The sequence below is a fragment of the Anas platyrhynchos genome, chromosome 4 (assembly GCF_047663525.1).
Source record: "Anas platyrhynchos isolate ZD024472 breed Pekin duck chromosome 4, IASCAAS_PekinDuck_T2T, whole genome shotgun sequence".
Lineage (NCBI taxonomy): Eukaryota > Metazoa > Chordata > Aves > Anseriformes > Anatidae > Anas > Anas platyrhynchos.
This window is the reverse complement of record NC_092590.1, coordinates 7,915,280-7,935,629: the sequence shown is the minus strand read 5'-3', so window position 1 is coordinate 7,935,629 and position 20,350 is coordinate 7,915,280. Positions and strand designations below refer to the sequence as shown.

The 20,350-nt window shown below is 40.4% G+C and overlaps 1 protein-coding gene across 10 annotated transcripts in view; it reads right to left on the bottom strand.

Annotated features, from left to right (window-relative positions):
- Positions 1–20,350, bottom strand: part of COL25A1 (collagen type XXV alpha 1 chain) — a 300,658-nt gene that overhangs the window by 82,184 nt on the left and 198,124 nt on the right. For 7 of the 10 annotated variants that reach the window (XM_027457462.3, XM_072036928.1, XM_072036927.1 and 4 more), the window contains 5 exons: positions 15,894–15,920; positions 15,702–15,728; positions 4,415–4,486; positions 3,417–3,524; positions 362–397 (listed from right to left, as the gene is read on the bottom strand). In XM_027457462.3, the coding sequence (XP_027313263.3) occupies positions 362–397; positions 3,417–3,524; positions 4,415–4,486; positions 15,702–15,728; positions 15,894–15,920 (270 nt within the window). Of the gene's footprint in view, positions 1–361; positions 398–3,416; positions 3,525–4,414; positions 4,487–5,357; positions 5,418–15,701; positions 15,729–15,893; positions 15,921–20,350 lie in introns of all 10 variants that reach the window. The other 3 variants (XM_072036929.1, XM_072036923.1, XM_072036924.1) reach the window with 2 other exon arrangements.

The following is a 20,350-nucleotide window of genomic DNA, read 5'->3' as shown; positions in this document are numbered from 1 at the left end:
TAGATGGCTGTTGTGCTGCTCCATGGTCTCAAGGCAGACAATTCAACTTCAGTGACAGTGGTAAGTGGGGGTCACAAACCAGGCAAACCTTGCCTGGTTCTTTCGCTTTGCTGTGCCCCTGACTGTTTTATTTCCCTCTGTTTCTGCAACCTGAAAGAACCGGCTGGTCTTATATTACAGGCAACTGTATGTAAAAAGAGGAAATTTGTCTTTCTCGTGTATTCTTCACAAATGAGACATCAAATGCACTGAGACAAAGGAAGGTTTGGAAATACAGTTATAAAGCTCTCTGGAATTCCACGTTTTCAAAAAGGTGTTAAAAATCTGTTACAGTTTCTTAGCAAACTGGAAGAGCACTTACTGTCAGTCCTTGTTCGCCTGTTTTTCCAGGCTCACCCTTAAAAAAAAAAAAAAAAGTGTGAATAATTTCAGTAGCATGTCTTGAATTCATTGCTTTACCTCATAACATTGACTTTAAAAATTCCATTCTTTAACAGGTATGGCAACTTACTACACATTATATATATATATACACATATACACATTGCTTTTTAAAGTAATAGGCCAAATCACACGTATTTTAAGAGGCAAAGTACTATTTCACCATCTTTTGATGGTGTAGTTCTCCAGGCAACAGTCAAACACTGGTGTCCTGATTCCCTGCCCCTTGGTTCCAATCATAATATTCCACTCCAGTGAATTGTGCTAAAGAACACAGAGAAAGGTTATTTTCACATGTGTGCTGAATCCCACTGTTTACATATTCCAAAATTACTGAGTGTTCTGTGTCATCGCCACAGTCAGCATGCATAACTTACCGTTGCAGATTATCGTATCGTGTAAACCCATGAATATTGAGATTTTGAAGGCATGCGATAATTACTCATCTGTTAAATACCTGGACTGCTTTTCAAAATGGTAACCCATCATTTTTCCAATTTAGCCTTTCTGCAGGCACAGATCTACATAAAGTCAGAACCTATCTTCTCCCTTTTCCTCTCATATGAACACATACAACTGTCTGTCGAGACAGTAAACTAGATCAGTCATACAATATGGGCTAAAGATATCTATCCAAAAAAACACAGTTCCTATCATTTTTATTTATCTAGTTTACAGATCACTCCCTTGTAAACCCAAATGTGCACAGGGCAATCCATGCGCTTTTTTATCAGTGCAGCTGCAGGAACATCTTTACCAGCTTTGTCATAAAAGAAAACCTGTCAAAACCAGATGGGAACTGTTTTGATGCTGCTGTTCTTGGCAACTGAACAGAATCAGAGCTGCTACTCTGGGTAGGTACGCATTCAGAAGCACAAATGTAGCATCTGCAAACACACTGAGAAACCAGTGAGAGAGAAGCCACACAAGCACAGGTTTCAGACAGCAAATTATCTAAGCTGGTTGGACTTTTTGCTCCCTCTGAAACCTTGCTAGCTGACTTACACAGCAATCTCACAATGGCTGCTGGAGTTGCTCACCTGGGCCCTTTGGGACATGAGCGCAGGACTTTCTCAGGACACCCAGCAAGTGTATTTGTATGGGGAAAGGCAGGGGCCAAAACATTTTCTTGCAGCCCTGGTGATTATAAGCTCCTCGCTAACAAGGAAATACTTGCTTAAGGAAATTACTGCCTTATACTGGCCATGGTAAGGACTTTCTCCTCTAGCTTTGTAATGCTGCAACGTCCCTACCTGTAACACAGTATAGCTACTGTTTTGTTGTTCACCTCTTCGGCTAAAAGGTCTGCACAAGCCTTTTAAAAATACAAAGCTGTCACTGCCTCTGGGACAAGTATTCCCTTTACTGCTCTCCTGCTTGACTGTGTATCAATCATGCAGCCATGGAAGAACAAGCCTTTCAAGGATCAGCAATTTAACCTGTGGATACAGGACACTGAGAAGAAGGAAGATGGTAACAACAGTCAGCAATCTGGTTGGTTTCTGAGTCCTTGTTGTATCTGATTCTAAATCTGTACTATAAACTGATTTTCCAAGGGCTTAAGATAGCCACAGCTGGGGAAAAAAAGAAAAGAAAAAAAACTATAAAAAGAAACCCTCTCTTGCCATCTAAAGTCAAAATCACTACAGAACTATTATAACATGGCATGACCTCATTGCATAAAATACATTACTTCCCTGTTATGAGAAACACTAATGTTCCCTTTGCTAAGCAGCAAAAAACCCCAAGCAACCCACAGTCAGATTGTGACCAGCAACACCAGCTGATTCTCCTAGTCTCTTATATGTGAATTATAAAAGTGGTGTCACTGCAGTCAGAAATTTGGTTGTGGCTTCAGCCTCAGCCCTAACTACTTTAAACCAGAAGAAACTCTGCTGAATGCAGTCAATTTTACTGTATTAAAAGACTAACAAGAAATAACTTGATGGCCAAAGTAAAGCATTGTAGCGAAAGCAACAGACTTCTAATGTCATTCCGTAACCTTGTGCTAGAACTTGGCAGAGCAATAAGAGCTTAGTGTTTTTTTTTTTTTTTTTTTTTTTTTGTTTGTTTTTTTCCAAAACAAACAGACAAACAAACCAAAAAAAACACTACTGTACTACAGGCCTCAAGGGACATTTCAGACTTGTGATGTGTCCCCTGCCTATCACTCAGTTTCCACACTGATAATACAACGGCATTTGTGATGAACAGAGAGGTATTTCTTTCAAACAAATAATAAAAAAGCGGTCACAAACTATAAAACTAATATACTCGTATTTCCACAAAAAAAAAGGTAATAAATAAATAAATAAATAAATAAGTCCTGCATTTATACATCTGTTTACATGTTTTGTAACTCTTCAATGATTAAGCGATCATCATGAAGTGCTATGGGTTGTGAGTCTGATCCAGTGCCTAAAACAAACAATAAGCAATATACTGTATTCTGCTGGTAGTTCTAATGAAATACAGGGGATGAGACAAATAAAATGGTGCTGTTATAGTTGTGTAAAGATGGCAGAATCTCACTCCAACATTTATCATACTTTGGGTGGCATTTAGCAGTTTATTACTATAATTATATAATTTGAGGCTAAATCATTAGGAAGCAAGAATCCAAGCCAGTCCATGTAAAGTCTCAAATTCAGCTTTATCTTGAAGTCTGAGCAGCAACATTTGCTGCTTGTAGAGTGGGGCAGACCCTCCTCACACAGCTATTAAAACATCAATGAGCAACTCAGAAACCTTAGAAGGTGTGGGGAAAACTGTCAGGGGTGGGAGAGAAGAAACCTAGGTGTTACTCTTGGCCCTGCTATGAACTTGCTGTGTGTGGTGGGGGGACTTCAGGTACACTGTGAAATTTGTCTGTGGTTCAGCCTCCACGTGTCTTATTTGCCAATCTTCACAAACCATCTTTGAAACTGAGCTGGCACATACTTGAGAGGAATTTGGACACCAACAGACTAACTCACCGGAATACCAGGCATCCCTCGAGGACCATCTTTGCCAGTATCTCCTGGGGGACCTCTGGGTCCTGGTGGCCCTGGAGGTCCAGGGGGTCCAGCTTGTCCTTGGTCCCCCTAAACCAGCAGAGAAAAATCATCATCAGAAGTTTGCTTTCGAGGCACCAACCACACTAAAAGACATTGTTTCCCAGAAAGAACGCAAGATAAGCTGGAAGGAGCTGCCATGAGCTAGACACTGGCATCCTTCACCCCTTATGGCAAAGACAGCACTTTGCCTTGAAGACCAGTGGGCTGTACCTGTCCCATGCAACTGGCCACAGAGCAGAAGGCTTGCATTCTATACAGCTTGTCCTACTACAGGACATGCATTAAAATTTGGGGTAGCTTTGCAATATTTTACTAATCCACTTTTCCAGAGTGAGTAACTGTTTTCCATAAGCAGCTCTTCACTTCGTGATTGGCACAATCGCGACAACGCTGAAGTTAAAGCAAAAACAAAAACAAAAAATTCACCTACAAGAATTAGACGGCTCGCTTGGCAGCTTTCCAAGGCCCATCAGTGATACGTGGACAAACTTCAAACATGACCATGGAAAATAACCGCTTACCCCCAAAGTTTTCATCTGCTTTGGGGAGCTGTTTTATAGTTATAATCAGCCAAACCCCTTTAATGATTTGGACTTAATAATTTGTAAAAGACATTTTCTAAGAAAGTTTCAAAACATATTACCATTCCCTTTTATAAAACACCAGAAATGGTGCTCAACTACTTTAATTTCCAGCATACCACCACAAACCACTGAAAGAGCTGACTGCATCTTAAATGTGGACAACTCAGCAAAGCTACCCATTGTATTTTAAGCATTAATTTCATTTATACTTCCTTAAATTCCAGAGCATTTTCAAATTAACAACCTGCTATAAGAAGGCATCTGACAAAAAGGTGCAGCAGAAAGTAAACTGAATGTAAAGAAGAACCAGACTCGAGTGAGATGAAGCACTACCTTAATGAGGCGGCGTTTAATGAGCTGCTGATCAGCAGACAGAAACCCATGATTGATTTTAGGAAACACCATCTGATCAGGCAGGTGAGGTCAAAAGTTGAAGATCAGAGATGAGAGAATTGAAGAATAGACATCAGAAGGCCCGAGAAAGAAATAAAGATATATTCATTAGACTTGTAATAGTTAAAATTATATAAACTGGTGCTTCTGTCTGATAGAAGCTGTGCTTTTTCCTTCGAAGAAAATGCCCTCTAAAGTACAGGACATACTGCTTTAATGAATTAATCATATGCAATTAACTGCGTAACTTTTTTCTCCACAGCTTTCTTAGGAGAATTCTACACTTTTATTTTTATTTTTCATTATCCAGGCTCTGAGGATCAGTATCTTTATATGCTGTTTTCAGCAAAGCTTCTAGAGACAAAGCACCAGTTCAACTTTCAGTCAGATTTTCTAACCAGCATATTGTGCCATGAAGAATGGTGTCATTTGAATAAGGACTGGAGCTCCAGCTTGACCAGATTGCTTCAGTCCTTCCTGCTTAATTTGCAAATGCACTTGGAAAAATCAGCACATACAGATTAAACTTCAGATATCTAACACAGGTAACTCACTCTCTATATAACCAGGTTCACTGACGTTTTCCACACTCCTGTATGCCTCAGGGAAGCAGAACTACAGAAAAAAAAATTTCATCCGAAAATAAAATACTGATCAAGAGCACATGGAAAGCGTGTGCTACCGGTGGTAACACTGTACACAGCTATGGATTTGATCCCACGTTTTGCATCAGGAATGCTTACACCAAGGCAAAGGCAGTGAGGGTTGACTTAGGCCCACCATAAGGATTCATGGCTATCCCATGGTAAAAATGATTATTTCATGTGCACTTTTATGCTGATACAGAGAGACCTGACTGAACAGGTACGTGTCAGCCACAAACCTTGACGGTGAGGATCTGATTACTGTGCAGAGCAGCGACTGTGGGGAAGCCTGGCAGACCCTAGGGACACAGCATAACATGGTACCAAAACAGCACAACACAAACAGCACAGAGACAATTTACTAACAGACAAACAGAACGAACACCATGTTTAGTATACCCCACATTGCCTACTGACAGGGAACAGCCTCTCTGTCATACGGGAAACAGAATTAGGTTTGCACTACGCTGCACATGTAGGTTGTTACTTCACAACATTATAAACAGATTTTAGAAGGAGCAGTTGCTCAGAGGTGACTTTTCTTGAAATTACAATGAATTGTTATGATCGTTTGACAGTTGTTAGGCTATCGGCCAGCTGATGACTGAGCCATTTCCAACCAAATGTTCTACAACACTTCAAGAGAGCTATGCAGAAATCTTGGATTCCGGATTGCCGCAAAACTTGACAGCTGTGACAGTGGATTTTGAGGCATTTTGTGGAATTACCATCCTGCTCCTCATGTTCTGTTTAACATATGACATTCAGCACATAAACTGGTAATACAAACACAATTATAAACACTGAACAACAATCTACTACTAGATCTGGGGGAGTCCACAGTGGCCACAATCAACGTTTTCAACACATACATAACCAGGGCAAAATTTTTCCCATCAAGTGCTGTATGCTGCATGTGGTCTCTCACAATCTACTCTACCAAGATGTGCAGAACTTATACTGGTACAAAAACAAAACAAAAAAGTGGTAATCATGGCCTGGTGTGGCAATACAGGGGGTGAATTTTATTCTCAGTTCAACACCCTTCTTGTGCTGCATTCTAGGGTGCAAATCAGACCTCCTGATAAAGCTGAAGTTTTGTGAGGTTGAGAAGTGTGTTCCTAAAATAAGAAATCCTCCAGGTACAGCACACTATCTGAAGCAGAGGTTCTCAAAGGTTTGCTCATGGAGAGCCAGGAAATGTCTGAGACACATCAGGCTGAGGCATACAGTCTTGTGCCTCTAAACTCCCTATGTGCACGCATGCATACGTGCCACCTCTGTGAGAAGGAGCTGGTGGCACAGCCCCCTGCAAGACCTGCAGGATGGCAGTTTGGCTCCTATGAAAGGAAAGGCTGCACCTGGCTCTGACCACCAGACAAGGCGGCTTCCAAGAAGTCCTGCATGAAAGCCCTGATGGTGCAGCCCACAGAGCCATGGGGCAGGCATGGTGCATGAGCCCCCTGCAGCCCAGCTGGCCTCGTGGAAAGCACCAACAGGAAAGAGCAGCCTGATAGCTGCAGCAGAGTCATCATTACAAGTATTTGCTCTGTGCATCTCCACCTGCAATGACAACAAAGATCCTCTGGTTCACAAAGATCATACTGGTCTTTCCAAAGGGGGGAAAAAAAAAAGAAAAAGCAGAGTTATATTCTGATGTGTACAACATGTCCTTCACTAGTGCCTTTGAGATGCATTAAGCATCTTCGGTCTTGATGTGCTGTGAGATAAGAGGAAGCTGAGACCCTGCAAGTGGATCCCATCAAGTCAGAGGCAGTTTTACCAGCCTTCCCACTTTGGAACGGGGTGTGGCTAACTGCATTGGTTGGTGACCTGAAATCTCCTCTTTAGAAACAAATAAAAAGAAAACAAAACCAAAAAAGGCTAAGCCACCAAACATTTTAAGAGACTCATTCCCGAAACACTGCTAAGACAGGAATGATACATCATTTAGAAAACAGATGTATCAAATATTCATTTATCTTATTATGGAATATAAATTTAAGAAATTATTAGATGGTAATGTGCCAGAATCTTTACATCTGTGATTCATTAGTCCTGCTGTGCCCATGGTTCGTTCCTCTTCTAGATAAAACTACAATACCCATGTAATGGAAATGAGTACAAACAAGAAACCTACAAAAGATCTAAAATTTAAGCAGCATGCAATATATTTAAAATCTCATTTATTAAAAAGGGGATTACCAGAAAATCTTTTAACCAGTTCATTCTTATTCATTAGCCTTTAGGATTACTGCATGGTTATTTTCACAGTTACCACTATACGTAGCATAATTTCAATTTGACATTTTGGAGAAAAAAAGGGAAAACTAAATCTCATTATTACATTTATTTCATGTTGAATACAAAGGAAAGAGAAAATAATTAAGAAAGGAGATACTCTGAAAATACAGTTTTGATTTTAAAAATCTTGCTGAGAATAAAAGAAAGAGTTTTGAAAGTTTTGCGTAGCTCCACACAGGAACACTTCCATAGAGCACTTCACAGTCCATTCCCAATGCTTCCCAATACCACACAGGCAAGTTCAAGAGTAGTTATCAGCACCTCAGGTTTCTGCTCACCTTATGAGAAAGGGAACCCACCCCCTCTTCAGCAACAGCCTTTTCCAACATATTCTCAAGTGGGAAAAAGCCATCTTTCTTTTGTCCAAAGGAGACAATTTCATAGAATTATAGAATAGTTTGGGTTGGAAGAGACCTTAAAAATCATACAGTTCCAACCCTGTGCCATGGGCAGGGACACCTCCCACCAGACCATATTACCCAAAGTCCCATCCAGCCTGGCCTTGAACAGCTCCAGGGATGGGGCACCCACAACTTCTCTGGGCAACCTGTTCCAGTGCCTCACTGCCCTCACAGTGAAGAATTTCCTCCTTATATCTCATCTAAAACTACCCTCCTGTAGTTTAAAGCCATTATCCTATCACTCCACTCCCTGACGAGAGTCCCTCCCCAGCTTTCCATTAGGCCCCTTTTAGGTACTGGAAGGCCGCTGTAAGGTCTGCCCAGAGCCTTCTCTTCTCCAGGCTGAACAACTCCAACTCCTGCAGCCTGTCTTCACAGGAGAGGTGCTCCAGCCCTTTGATCATCCTCCTTGCCCTACTCTGGACTCATCCTCATACTTCCATGTTCTTTTTGTGCTGGGGGGCCCAGAGCTGAATGCATTAGGTCTGATCTCTCTCTGATGGTCAGAAAAATGCAGTGCTGGCTTGGACCTAGATCGTCTCCCCATATGCAACATGCACTTCAGGAGAAGGCCAGAAATACAGGAGTATAAAGTGGAACCCAGCAAAGAAATTATAACAAGTGCATAGTTTTTGCATGCGTGGGAGGCTTTAGAAGGCATTGCATCTTCTGGCATCCATGAAGGATAATGTTGGCAAACAATGAGCTTCAAAAAAGGCATAAAAAGATCTATCCTTCCCACAACATGAGTTCTCTTCCTTTCCTGTCACTCTGCTATAAATATAGCCTCAAATATCCCCTAGATCTGTTTTATTTTTTCTCTATCTAAAGTTGTTCTCAACGATGGATTCAAAGTTACTCAATTTTCTCTTTATTTGGTTTGATTCTTCAACTGCACATAGGAAGGGCTCTTGTTCTACACCCTGGGAGGCCCTCACAGAGTACAAAACACTACAATGATCAACAGCGACCACTGGCCCACTAAATTCTGTTGCTGACAGCAACTCAAGCTTACCCCGAAACACTAGCTGGTTACAATTTCTACATTAACACATTTGTTGCACAACCCGCTGTAATTTTTGCCCAAACTCCAAGCAAAAAGTGATGCTAGGTGGAAGCTTACAGGCCTGTGACCATATTATGCAGTGTCCTGCTTACCTGCCTGGAAACACAGGTAAAGCCTACTCATTCCCATACAACAGACACAGAGAACACCGAAGGATGGCAGAACCTCACATCATTGCCTCTGATTTCCTACTCAGGTGAAATAATTTTCCTCTGACATCCATCACAGTCTCCAAAGATGCCATTCCCACTAGCGGTCCTAGGCATTTCCTAGTACACTCAGTTTTACGCATCGGTCTATGCAAGGCCAAGACTACAAGGTTATCATAACCTTGTTGATTGGCAGGTATAACAACAAACGTTACGTTAGTGGTTTTATACAGCACTGCATACACACCCTTTTGACTACTGCATTTGCTTAGCACAGTAAATGTCACAGTCCTCCTTAGGATTTTCCTTCTGACCTGCCAATAAACCCAAGCTGCACAAGCTTACATGTTCCTGTGAAGACATGGTAAATGAGACAGGAATTACCACCTGCTGTTCACTTGCACTTCCTAAGGTTACAGCCAGCTGCTGCTATTTCACATCAAATCACACAGGCTTCAGGCCAGAGTGATCCTGACACTCTTTATGGCTGCTTTCCCTCCCCCAACACCACCTCCAGTTCTAATTAATCCCTCAGACTGAGTGCCAGTCCTGCAGCTAATTATTGTACCTGCCCTGGGGAACACAGTGTTTGGTATCACCCTGTACAGTGCCATGGACTCTCGGCGGGAGCTCTTTTATATAATCCCTTTTATCATAACTGCTGCTTTCTCCATCAGTAATGCTGCTAACTAAAACAGTGCACCACAACAAGACAAGGATCTAGGATATTTTTTTCACTTAGGCAATCACTCGGCAAGGAGTTATAATTTGAATATATTGTGTAACAACTCAAATTTTGTATTAAAATAATAAAAATGCAATGTTTAAGAACCAGCACAAGCTGTCTCTGACTAGATATGGTCATTATAAAAGAAGTGTTATTTTCCATAGTGACCTCTGTACTTTCATTGTGAACTCTGCCTGACACTGCACTCCAAATGAACAAAACTGGGAAAAGCCAGCACTTTTTTAGTTCTATTTTAGTCCTAGTATTAGACGAATTTTCAGTGAGGCAAATAACTTCTCCACACAACTCAGTTACAAGTTCTGATGAGTGACCGCAATCTGACCTACAGAAAATATCCTTCCTGAAGTCATACCTGCTCTCACTGAAACTGGTAGGAAACACCCTGTTCAATCTAAAATGGGTTGGTCTGCCCCAAAACCAAGTTGGTCCTCACAGCAATAAACTTCTGTCATGTCTTATCATGTTTCTTTTTAAATTTGATTGCTCTAACTCAAGTGTTCAGTACTGTAGTATTTTACAGGACAGCTGCTGTCTGAGATGAAACGCCTACATAATGTTTTCTCAGTCACGGGACAGGGCTGTAGAAAAAGGAACAGGATGTACAAAGACTTCCTTCCTCACCATTCCTCTGGCATTACTAAAAAGGGGCAAGATGCAAACTGACGGGTGGTGAGTGAAGACATGCACTGCCTAGCCCTTAAGATGGGAATGACAACATCCTCATCTTGGAAGCAGGTATGTGGCACTCTCTAGTGTCACAGCTGTTCTGCATTCCCCAGCGGTACCTCATGAGCAGGACATCAAAGGCATAGCTGGGGCCTGGAGCATCATCCACTGCCAAGAGAATTCTCCTGTGAATGGCATCTCAAGTCTGAGTGTCCCAGTGCTCCAGGCAATGTGGGCAGCCAGTGCAATCTCAGTTCTTTGCTAACTTCACTCCAATTTGTTACCCTGCCCTTCAGCTTAATGGAAAACAGTGGAGCCATGACCAGCTAAAACCAGTGAATTAGAACAGATAATTACTCCCAAGAATGGACCAGGTAAATACCCCTATTGTCTTTTAACAGATAAGTAAACAAAGCCTCAGGATTAACTGCTTACAGGCAAATTTTCTCAAGGAGGCTGCTTCAGTGAAACTTATGTTAACAGAAGACATCATGTAAGTTTTTGTTCAGTGTTCTTACACTGAACATTAGGAGGCACATTAGGAGTATAATTCAAAACAGCGTTTAGATATAGTTTAGAACTAGAAATATAATATGATTGTACACATTGGGCAAGAAAAAAATAACTGCATGGGTAGTCGTATTAGTAAAGCATGATTTGAAAGCAGTGCTGTGTGAATTATGTTTTAAGTAACACACAGAAAAACAGAAAACATTCTTTTATACACACATAGGAATATTGTTTATATCACCATCATAGGAATATTGTTTATATCACCATCACTATATCATCACATTTGCTGCAGCTTTTGACAGCATATTCATATAAAGGAAACCAAAGAATATTTAATTAGGAAAGAAAAACAGCTGGGGACAACACTAATTTATGCTAAAGAAAGCTGAGCAGTCCTTCTATTAAGGCAGATAAAATTATTGAGCAGTATTTATAGAAAAAACTGTGAGGAACATTGAGGAGGATATAATCGAACATTACCAATACACTGACAGAATAGGCTTAAGTTATGCAAAATTATATTAAAATAATACTCTAATACTATACATTTGCTTTGACAAGATTAGGATACAAATCAGCTGCATGTATTGTTTGATTTGAACAAAGCTTCCTATTTATAAAACTGATTTACCTGCATTTGCTACAGTTAGCAATGCCTCAAAAATTGCCCTCACCAAAAGGAAGACTCCCCAGTAAGTCAGATTAATTTATGTTCTACTGTTTTGTGAAGCAGACCGGTTCCCTTCTAAAAAAAGATGTGCCAACTCTCAAATGAAAAATAAGACAAAATAAGATAGCTTTAAAAGAAGGTGAACATGATTTATGTAACTCTGTAACTAGTATTTTCTGATTTATGAATGAAGAACTAATTTTATTGATGTCAATAAAGGTTTTCCATTTTGTCAGTAGGAGCAGAAAAAGTCCCAAAATATTGTCTATATATACTTAGAAACATATTAACTAAGGATAATATACATGCACATTAAAAACAAGCCTACTTAATTATTATTATTATTTTTTTTTTTAAGAAAAGATCAGTTCAAAATGCATTTCTTATATAGCTTCAATTTCCCTTTGATATGGGACAGCTTATAAATGTGGTGTCCATAATATAACAAGTGAAGTAATACTTCAATTTTAAAACATAGCCTATACTTACATTATATATGCACATATACTCGTATTTATTTCAGTAAATAGTCTGCTTTCAGGCCTATGTCTGTCTATATTAGACAAATTTTAAATAGTTTTCCAACACAGAAGAGTAGAACCTGCAAAATTTATGTTGCAAAGCAGTGATTCCTCTTTTTAGTGGGCAGCAAATAAAGAGTAAATATATTAAAAGTAAACAGGGAAGAGGACAGGGTTAAATAGAAAAGACCATTATATCACTACCAGAGCCCAACTGGTTTAACAGTATATAAAGAACCTGTTTCATCTTCAAGTCAATAAAGGTTAATACAATAAAATAAACTTCTGAATACCTTTCTTTTCTAGGACTTAATCTCTTCTGCTGAAGAAGTCTGAGAGATGTTATCAATTTTGTGCAAAGCCAGCAGCTAGGAAAATTTACTTAAACATACCAAAAGGAGAAAGTAATTTCATGAAAATACTTCAATATGGCTTCTGGGGAGCTTCTCACTGTACCTAGACCAAAACCAATTTAAAGCCAGCTGCTAGCCCATGATTTCTAGACCTGATCTCTCATGCACGTGAAGTAAAGGACAGAAGACATTTATTATATCATTTACAGACAACAACAATAGACCACTTAAGACACAGTAAGAGTTGCTTCACTCCCAAATATTCACCTCTGAACATCTATTTCCATTAATCAGGGTACACATATACTCTGCAGTCCTTCCATTATGAAACCTTCAAAGGCTTTTTAAAGCTGGGATAGAGCAGTTGAGCAACTAGAACGAAGCAATGGATTGACATCAACATTTATTCTAATAGCCCAAAGGCTAAGAACCGTCATTTTTTATTTTGCCATGGCTCAGTACAGTAATGCAAATCTGCATGGACATAGTCACAAAGCCATGTCCTCTGCAAAAAGAAAAGCATCTAAAAGACTTACTAACATTTGTGTATCTTAACTGGTATTGAGGAAAGCTAGTTCTGCATTTGACCTAAATGTTCAGTCTACCAGTACATTGAAGTAGTGAGAAGATATCTGATATAAAAATATCTAAAGATAAGAAATAAAAAAGGCATTTTTTCAAATAAGATCAGGACTGCTGAATGTACTCACTTTATCTGTGGTCTCATGAGATCAAAGCACAAATTAATCTGCTCAAGCTCACTCTCAGAGCATAAACTTCTACATCATCCACACAACTGGAATGTTGTTTTTGCTTACACATGGACATAAGTGGATTAGGCCACATGGCATTATGAACCTGAGCCCTTACTCCAACTCTGTAAAATGAAGGAGACTGGTCAACAAATTACTTCTGAATACCTAAGAAAACCTTGCAGATTCTTCTTCTTCTTCAAAAAAATAAATAATAATATTCAGACCTGTTATTCTAAAAATATAAGTTTCTAGGCAGTATTTTGAAAATCAAGTTCCAACTGCTTTAATTTACCGAAGATATTTTCAAGTAAACCTGAATCTCAGATAAGTTCAGTATATACTCATCATCTCCAGGGACCATAAAATAAGAAGTTTTGAGATTTCAGAAAGAAGAATCTCTCAAAATGTAAAGACCCAGAAAGAAAACCTGAAATGGTATATGCAGGGACAGAAATAAATTATTTTTTTTTGTTTCTTAAATGCTTTTTCTTTTCATTTCAGCAGGATTTTAAGAGCTTAAGATCCCACCTTGACCTGGAGAGTCTCCACAATTTATATGGATTTCTTTTACTAAATGGTTTTCTTTTAGTTCCTGAAAATACCAGGAGGAAAGAAAGCAGCTATAAAAAAGAATAAAGGATCATTGTAAAATTTCCAAATCATAAAAATAACTTGGAACAATAAAATCTTTATTAAACTAAGTGCAGGTCTCAAACAATATGTAAAAATATCACAAATAAGCTTCAAGCTCTATGTCTCTAAAAGTTGAATTAGCTTTAAAATGTCCAACACTTTCAGACATTTTATCCAATCTGTTTGCAAACTTGTTGAATCCAAATGCTGACTTCATTCCAGAGTCACCTACAGGTACCACACTTCAGAGTGTGGTATCACCTCCAAAAACATTTATTTGACATAGGTGGAAAACTCTACATAAAGGTAACCAACCAGGTTTAAATGGGTTTGGTTTCATTTGGTGCGTGACTGTCTGACACACGTAATTTCCATTAATTACATTGTAAATCCCGTGGCACAGCAAGATTCACCCTGAAAACAGTCATCAAAAGAGAGAAGTGCTGTACTATGAGAAACAAAGTGGTCAGAGGCATCGTAGTACTTACTGCTCATGAAGTACATGGGCGGGGGGGGGAATAAAAAAGAGGCAGAAAAATAGAAGCTGCTGTAGAACACACTCAAGCCCACTTCAGAAAAAGAGGGAAAACCAGCAAGACTGGGAAAAATACCTAAACATTCAAAAAGGTGCTGTTCACCAGTTCTTCCTCTCTTCTGCTGACCTCATTCAATTCCTCTCCTGTATTCAAATAGCCTCAATTGGCAGCCCCTACTGCACAAATAATGTCATAATGTCCTTAAATGTAAATTCCTTAGGTTGGGTATTTTTTGGTCCTTAGCAGCACTTGATTTAACAGCACCTCAAAGTAGCCATAACCATGATCTGTATGGTCCAGAGAGGACTCTACTGTCCTCCAATACATGGGATGTGTCTTGGTAAAGCAGGACACAACAGTAATTGAACCCTGGAGGTAATACAATGCTGATAGCACCAACACCAAATTCCAATAGATAACTATGTTATGACTTTAAATAATTTTACTGACTAGGGGAAAAAAAATAAAGTGAGAAGAAATAATAAAATAACATCACAAATTCAAAATATTCTGCTTATTTGACAGAAAAAAAAATATCAATGGAAATACGCACCAAATATGCAACTAAAGAAGAAAGTCACTGTATCGTTAAAACAATGTAACCAAACTTCTTCTAATGAAGCACAGATGTAAAGAACAATGAACTGGCACAGCCTAATTCACCCCTGTATTACTCTTTATTTCTGTTAAAATGAACATGATATTTAAAAATTAAAACAATCTTTATGTTTCCACATCTAAACCATATTCTGTCTGTCTGGACATGTTTAAGTCATAATATTGTTATTATTAAAAAAATAATAAATACATATCATGAAAAAGGGCTAGTACATGCATAAGTATTTGTTTACACTTTACTAAATGATAGGTATATTTTATGTGAAATCTAGAACTACATTTCTTATAAATCCACTGACCCTCTGCATTGTGGGAGCCCATGCAAGGCGTGAAAACATTGCTGGGGAAACTGAAAGGTTTGGTTAGGAAAGCCAGCTTTTATATAGCAGAGCAAAATCACTGAAACCTGCTTCCACCACAAGGGAAATTTTATATTTTAAAGCATTACTTACTATTGTTACTTAAGTCTTCTCAGACACTATCTGGTCACGTTCAGTATTACTGTCCTGCAGACACTGACTTCAACATGCAGGGTAAATGCAGCTAATAAGCATAATTAGCTCAGACAGTGTATTTAATTTAGTTTTGCACTAAGGACTAATTGCCTACTCAGCGAAGGGGAAGTGTAACATTTTTTTTAAGATGCTTACCCGAGGGCCCTGATCACCTTGATCTCCCTGCAAAGTGGAAAGATGAGATGATAGGTTTAACACAGCATCTGTGTGCTACCCAGCTCTCGTACATAATCTAACATTACACTGTGTCAATACAAACTGTGTCTTTAGTTCATGCTGCGACGGCTTTCCATTGACCTTGGAAGTGTCACCCGTACATCAACTCACCTTCTCGCCTTTTGGACCAGGAGGGCCCTGAAAGAAAAAGAAACAAAGATTTAAACTTGATGAAGTCTGCGACACTGCAGAAAGAGGTCTGAGCAAACCTGGGATTTCTTCATAACAAAGTATGCCCTTATAAATTTTCATACCAAATACCAGGGATATTCCAGAGACAGCTTCTTCACAGTAATAATAATAGTCACAGTGCAGCTATTCCTTGAATAGTTTGCTCACTCCATGTGCTAAATCAGACTGCTCCGACAAGCAAAACTATGCCTGATATGGCAAAATTTCTATTGATTTCAGCTAGGAGCAACAGTTTATCTCCTATCAGATAACAAATGTTTTCTAATCCTGTAAAACTTCTTTGCAAGTGCAGTTAATAAATTCACAAGCTTATAAATCTGCCGTTTATTTTGGCACCCTTCTTAGCTTATATTGCCAAAGAAAAATGGATCAGGGAATCTAAAAGTAGTGCTTTCATTCCTATCTTTGGAAACACCGAAATTGATGTTTAGTCTCAAGCGTGCTCTTTTTAGGTAAAATAAGCTCTTTTATGAGAAATTTGTGTAACATGATTTTGCAGAAGTAATATTGATTGTTACTTACCACGAGACAAACTGTAAGGTGACAGTACCACAAAACAGCAAGGTCCTTTACTATTTTTATTTCTTTTAGGCACCTTCCAGAAAGCTACCAGCAGGTTTTCTAAAACGCTAGTTTTCAGATTAGTGGCTCGTGAATAAAAATGCTTGAGGTCTGCAGAGAACTGGTTGCTTACACAGTGCAGACTCTACCTCCAGCTTTCTGAAAGCTATGCAGGCGTTCCATTACAAAGAAGGACCTGAGGTATGTATGAAAGCAGCTGGAAACAGATAAGGAGCCATCCAAGCTGGCAGGGTCCACTATTATAACAGAAAGAGCGCTGTGTGTGCATGTATATGTGCTGCATGTAGAACAAATGGCGTTGCTACCAGCAACACAATTAGAAATAACCGAGGTTACTGAGCTGAGCATGTTTGGGCCATTTCACAGTTTTCATTTGTAAAAATTCATGTGGCCCATGTAAATGCAAATGCGGGGAAGGTCAGTCTGCCATATATTAAAGATGTGATCAACCACATGCAAGTCTGAGAATTCCTATTGTAGACAATTTTCTGTTTATTTTTAAGGGTTTCTGATGCATCTCAGAGAAGAGCCCCTGCTGCTGAATCTTTCAAGGAATTAAAGCATATGCCTCCCCTTCCACAGTCTGCCACTTCTTCTACCTGCTGCAGAGGACATGGGAGCAAGTCTTCTACCTGGCCTCCCGCATCCCCTGTAGGAAGGGCGGTGCTCGCTGCAGGCTGAGTGGAAACCACCTGCACCACTCACTATGATCCCTGTCCCCTTCCTGTTCTCCTGCATGAACTTGGCCTCTTCAGAAATGGATGAAGCAAAATAACTGGATACAACCTTGCTGTATCTTTATGGTCTCTACATTGTTATTTTTCTCATATGTGATCCCATATTGCCCCTCTCCAATGCACAGGTTTATATATACAAATATATAATATACACATACTGGAAAACACGTACAACATAGTCCACAGCTAGCTAGAGGCTCCCTGTGCTTACTTGGGCATGACATTACAGCAGAGATCATTTTCAACAGGCTCATTTTAAAACACACATATGTGCCACCAAGCTACCGAATTTGCACACTCACACCATTATTAACACTAAGTGGGGAATAGGAAGAACTAAAAATCACTCCGTGCTGGCTGTTACTGCTTTTTTTTATGGTGAACACTGAGCACAAGCAGAGGGCTGTGGCTGTTCTATCTCCTTCAATTATCAAACCATTACAGGCTCTGAATATCTTACTGGCTGCAAACTACAAATAGCATGACCCCCATCTGCTACAGTCAGAATCCTATTTCTTGGATCTCAGGCATGAAATTATAGATAACATGACATGACTGAGACTGCAGACAGATGTTGGCTTTTGGATCTTGCTGCGATCGTGGCAGATGTTACTGTCTTCATCCAGATGCTCGGTGCTGTTCTTACGCCCAAGGGTACTCCTGCATGCTGAGGGTATGGGCTCACAGCTGTCCTGGGGCGTGCCTGCCACTGCCTTGCCAGCCAGTACAAAATAAGATGCCAAAGACTGCCCCAGCTAACTCAATGGGACAGAAAAAAAGGCTGAACCACACCAGTAGATCGGTGAACTGCTAGACCTGTACCACTGTGGCAATATGCTTAGCTGTCTCCACCTGCAAAGGTAGCCCTTGTGTATCCATCCCACGCAGATTTTCCCTCTAAAAGATCTCTGAAAGTATAATCCACACCCAGACATTTTGTTTGATCCTTGAAGTTACTGAAGCGCATGTGGGGTCAATGCAGTCATTGGTCCCAGACAACATGGGTTCATGAGGGGTAGGTTCTGCCTAACAAATTTGATTTCCTTTTATGATAAGATCACCCATCTAGTTGATCAAGGGAAACCAGCTGATGTGATCTTTTTGGACTTCAGCAAGTCTTTTGACACGGTTTCCCACAGGATTCTACTGGACAAAATGTCCAGCGTACAGCTAAACAAAAACATCACACGATGGGTGAGCAATTGGCTGACGGTCAGGGTTCAAAGGGTTGTGGTAAATGGGGCCACACCTGGCTGGCAGATGGTCACTAGTGGGGTACCTCAGGGCTCCATTTTAGGGCCAGTCCTCTTTAATGTTTTTATAAATGATTTGTATGTAGGACTAGAAGGTGTTCTGAGCAAATTTGCTGATGACACCAAACTTGGAGGAGTTGTGGACTTGGCTGAGGGTGGAAAGGCCTTGCAGAGAGACCTAGAATGATTGGAGAGCTGGGCGATCACCAACCATATGACGTTTAACAAAAAAGTGCCAGGTCCTGTGCCTGGGATGGGGCAACCCTGGCTATACATACACACTGGGCGATGAGATGCTGGAGAGCAGCCCCGCAGAGAGGGATCTGGGGGCTGCGGTTGACAGCAAGCTGAACATGAGCCAGCAGTGTGCCCTGGCAGCCAGGAGGGCCAACCGTGTCCTGGGGTGCATCAAGCACGGCATCGCTAGGTGGTCGAGGGAGGTGATTGTCCCGGTCTGCTCTGCACTGGTTCGGCCTCACCTCAAGTACTGTGTGCAATTTTGGGCACCACAGTACAAGAAGGACATTAAACTGTTGGAGAGTGTCCAGAGGAGGGCGATGAAGGTAGTGAAGGGCCTAGAGAGGAAGACGTACGAGGAACGGCTGAGGTCAATGGGCCTGTTCAGCCTGGAGAAGAGGAGGCTGAGGGAGGACCTCATCGCAGTCTACAACTTCCTCCCAAGGGGGAGTGGAGGGGCAGGCACTGACCTGTTCTCCACGATCACCAGTGATAGGACCCGTGGGAATGGTGTTAAGCTGAGGCAGGGGAGGTTTAGGCTGGACATCAGAAAGAGGTTCTTCACAGAGAGGGTGGTTGCACACTGGAACAGGCTCCCCAGGGACGTAGTCACTGCACCAAGCCTGTCTGAATTTAAGAAGTGATTGGACTGTGCACTTAGGCACGTGGTCTAAACTTTTGGTTAGACCTGTGCGGTGCCAGGAGTTGGACTTGATAATCCTTATGGGTCCCTTCCAACTTGGGATATTCTATGATTCTATGAAAGTACAATCCACACCCAGACATTTTGTTGTTGTTGTTGAGATGATCACATATTTCAATGAAATGTTGTCCTAATTTCTCCACGCAGGGCTTTCTGAAGATTACCTGTCTTCATCATATTTGGAAATCTGTTCTCCATTAATTGCTCTCTGCTGGGTGAAGCTAGGGATTAGGACCATTTGATGTTTGCTCTCCCCAAGTGCTACATGCCGTCTTTTCTATCAAGTCACCCTTTCAGCATACAAACTTTTCATACAAAGCCTTCATCAGCCTATAACAACTGTATTGTATGAGAAGTTAGAAACAACTTTTCAAGAGGCCACGAGTGTGAACATTCTCATGAGTCTCTGCACTTGTATTTGCAATGTTTTTCCTTTCCACCAAGAGGTTAGAAAAACAAACAATTCCAAGCAAAAATAGCTTATTGGATGTTATCAAAGAGAAACAGTGTGGTTTCATTGAAAGAAAATTAATGCAATGCCTGTACGGCTTGTTCACCCATCTCTGGCTCTTCTCCCATTGTTTCAATTGTTTTCTATTGTTTTTGCAAGTTTAAAAGACAAATTCCTATCCTCGGTCTTTGACATCTTCTTTCCATTTGCACTGAGAAATTCTCCCAAGTTTTTTACTGCAGAATTTATTAGTGTGTGTACATTGAGTGGAGGAAGGGAAGAAGAAAAATCTGAGGGAAAGTTAGGTTTGCGGAGGTGGGGTGTGATTAGGAGACAGATTTGTTTAAAGGAGGGCAAGATTTCTTCTGTTTAAGGGCACAGACACAAAGAACAGAGTGAGTAAAATAACACTA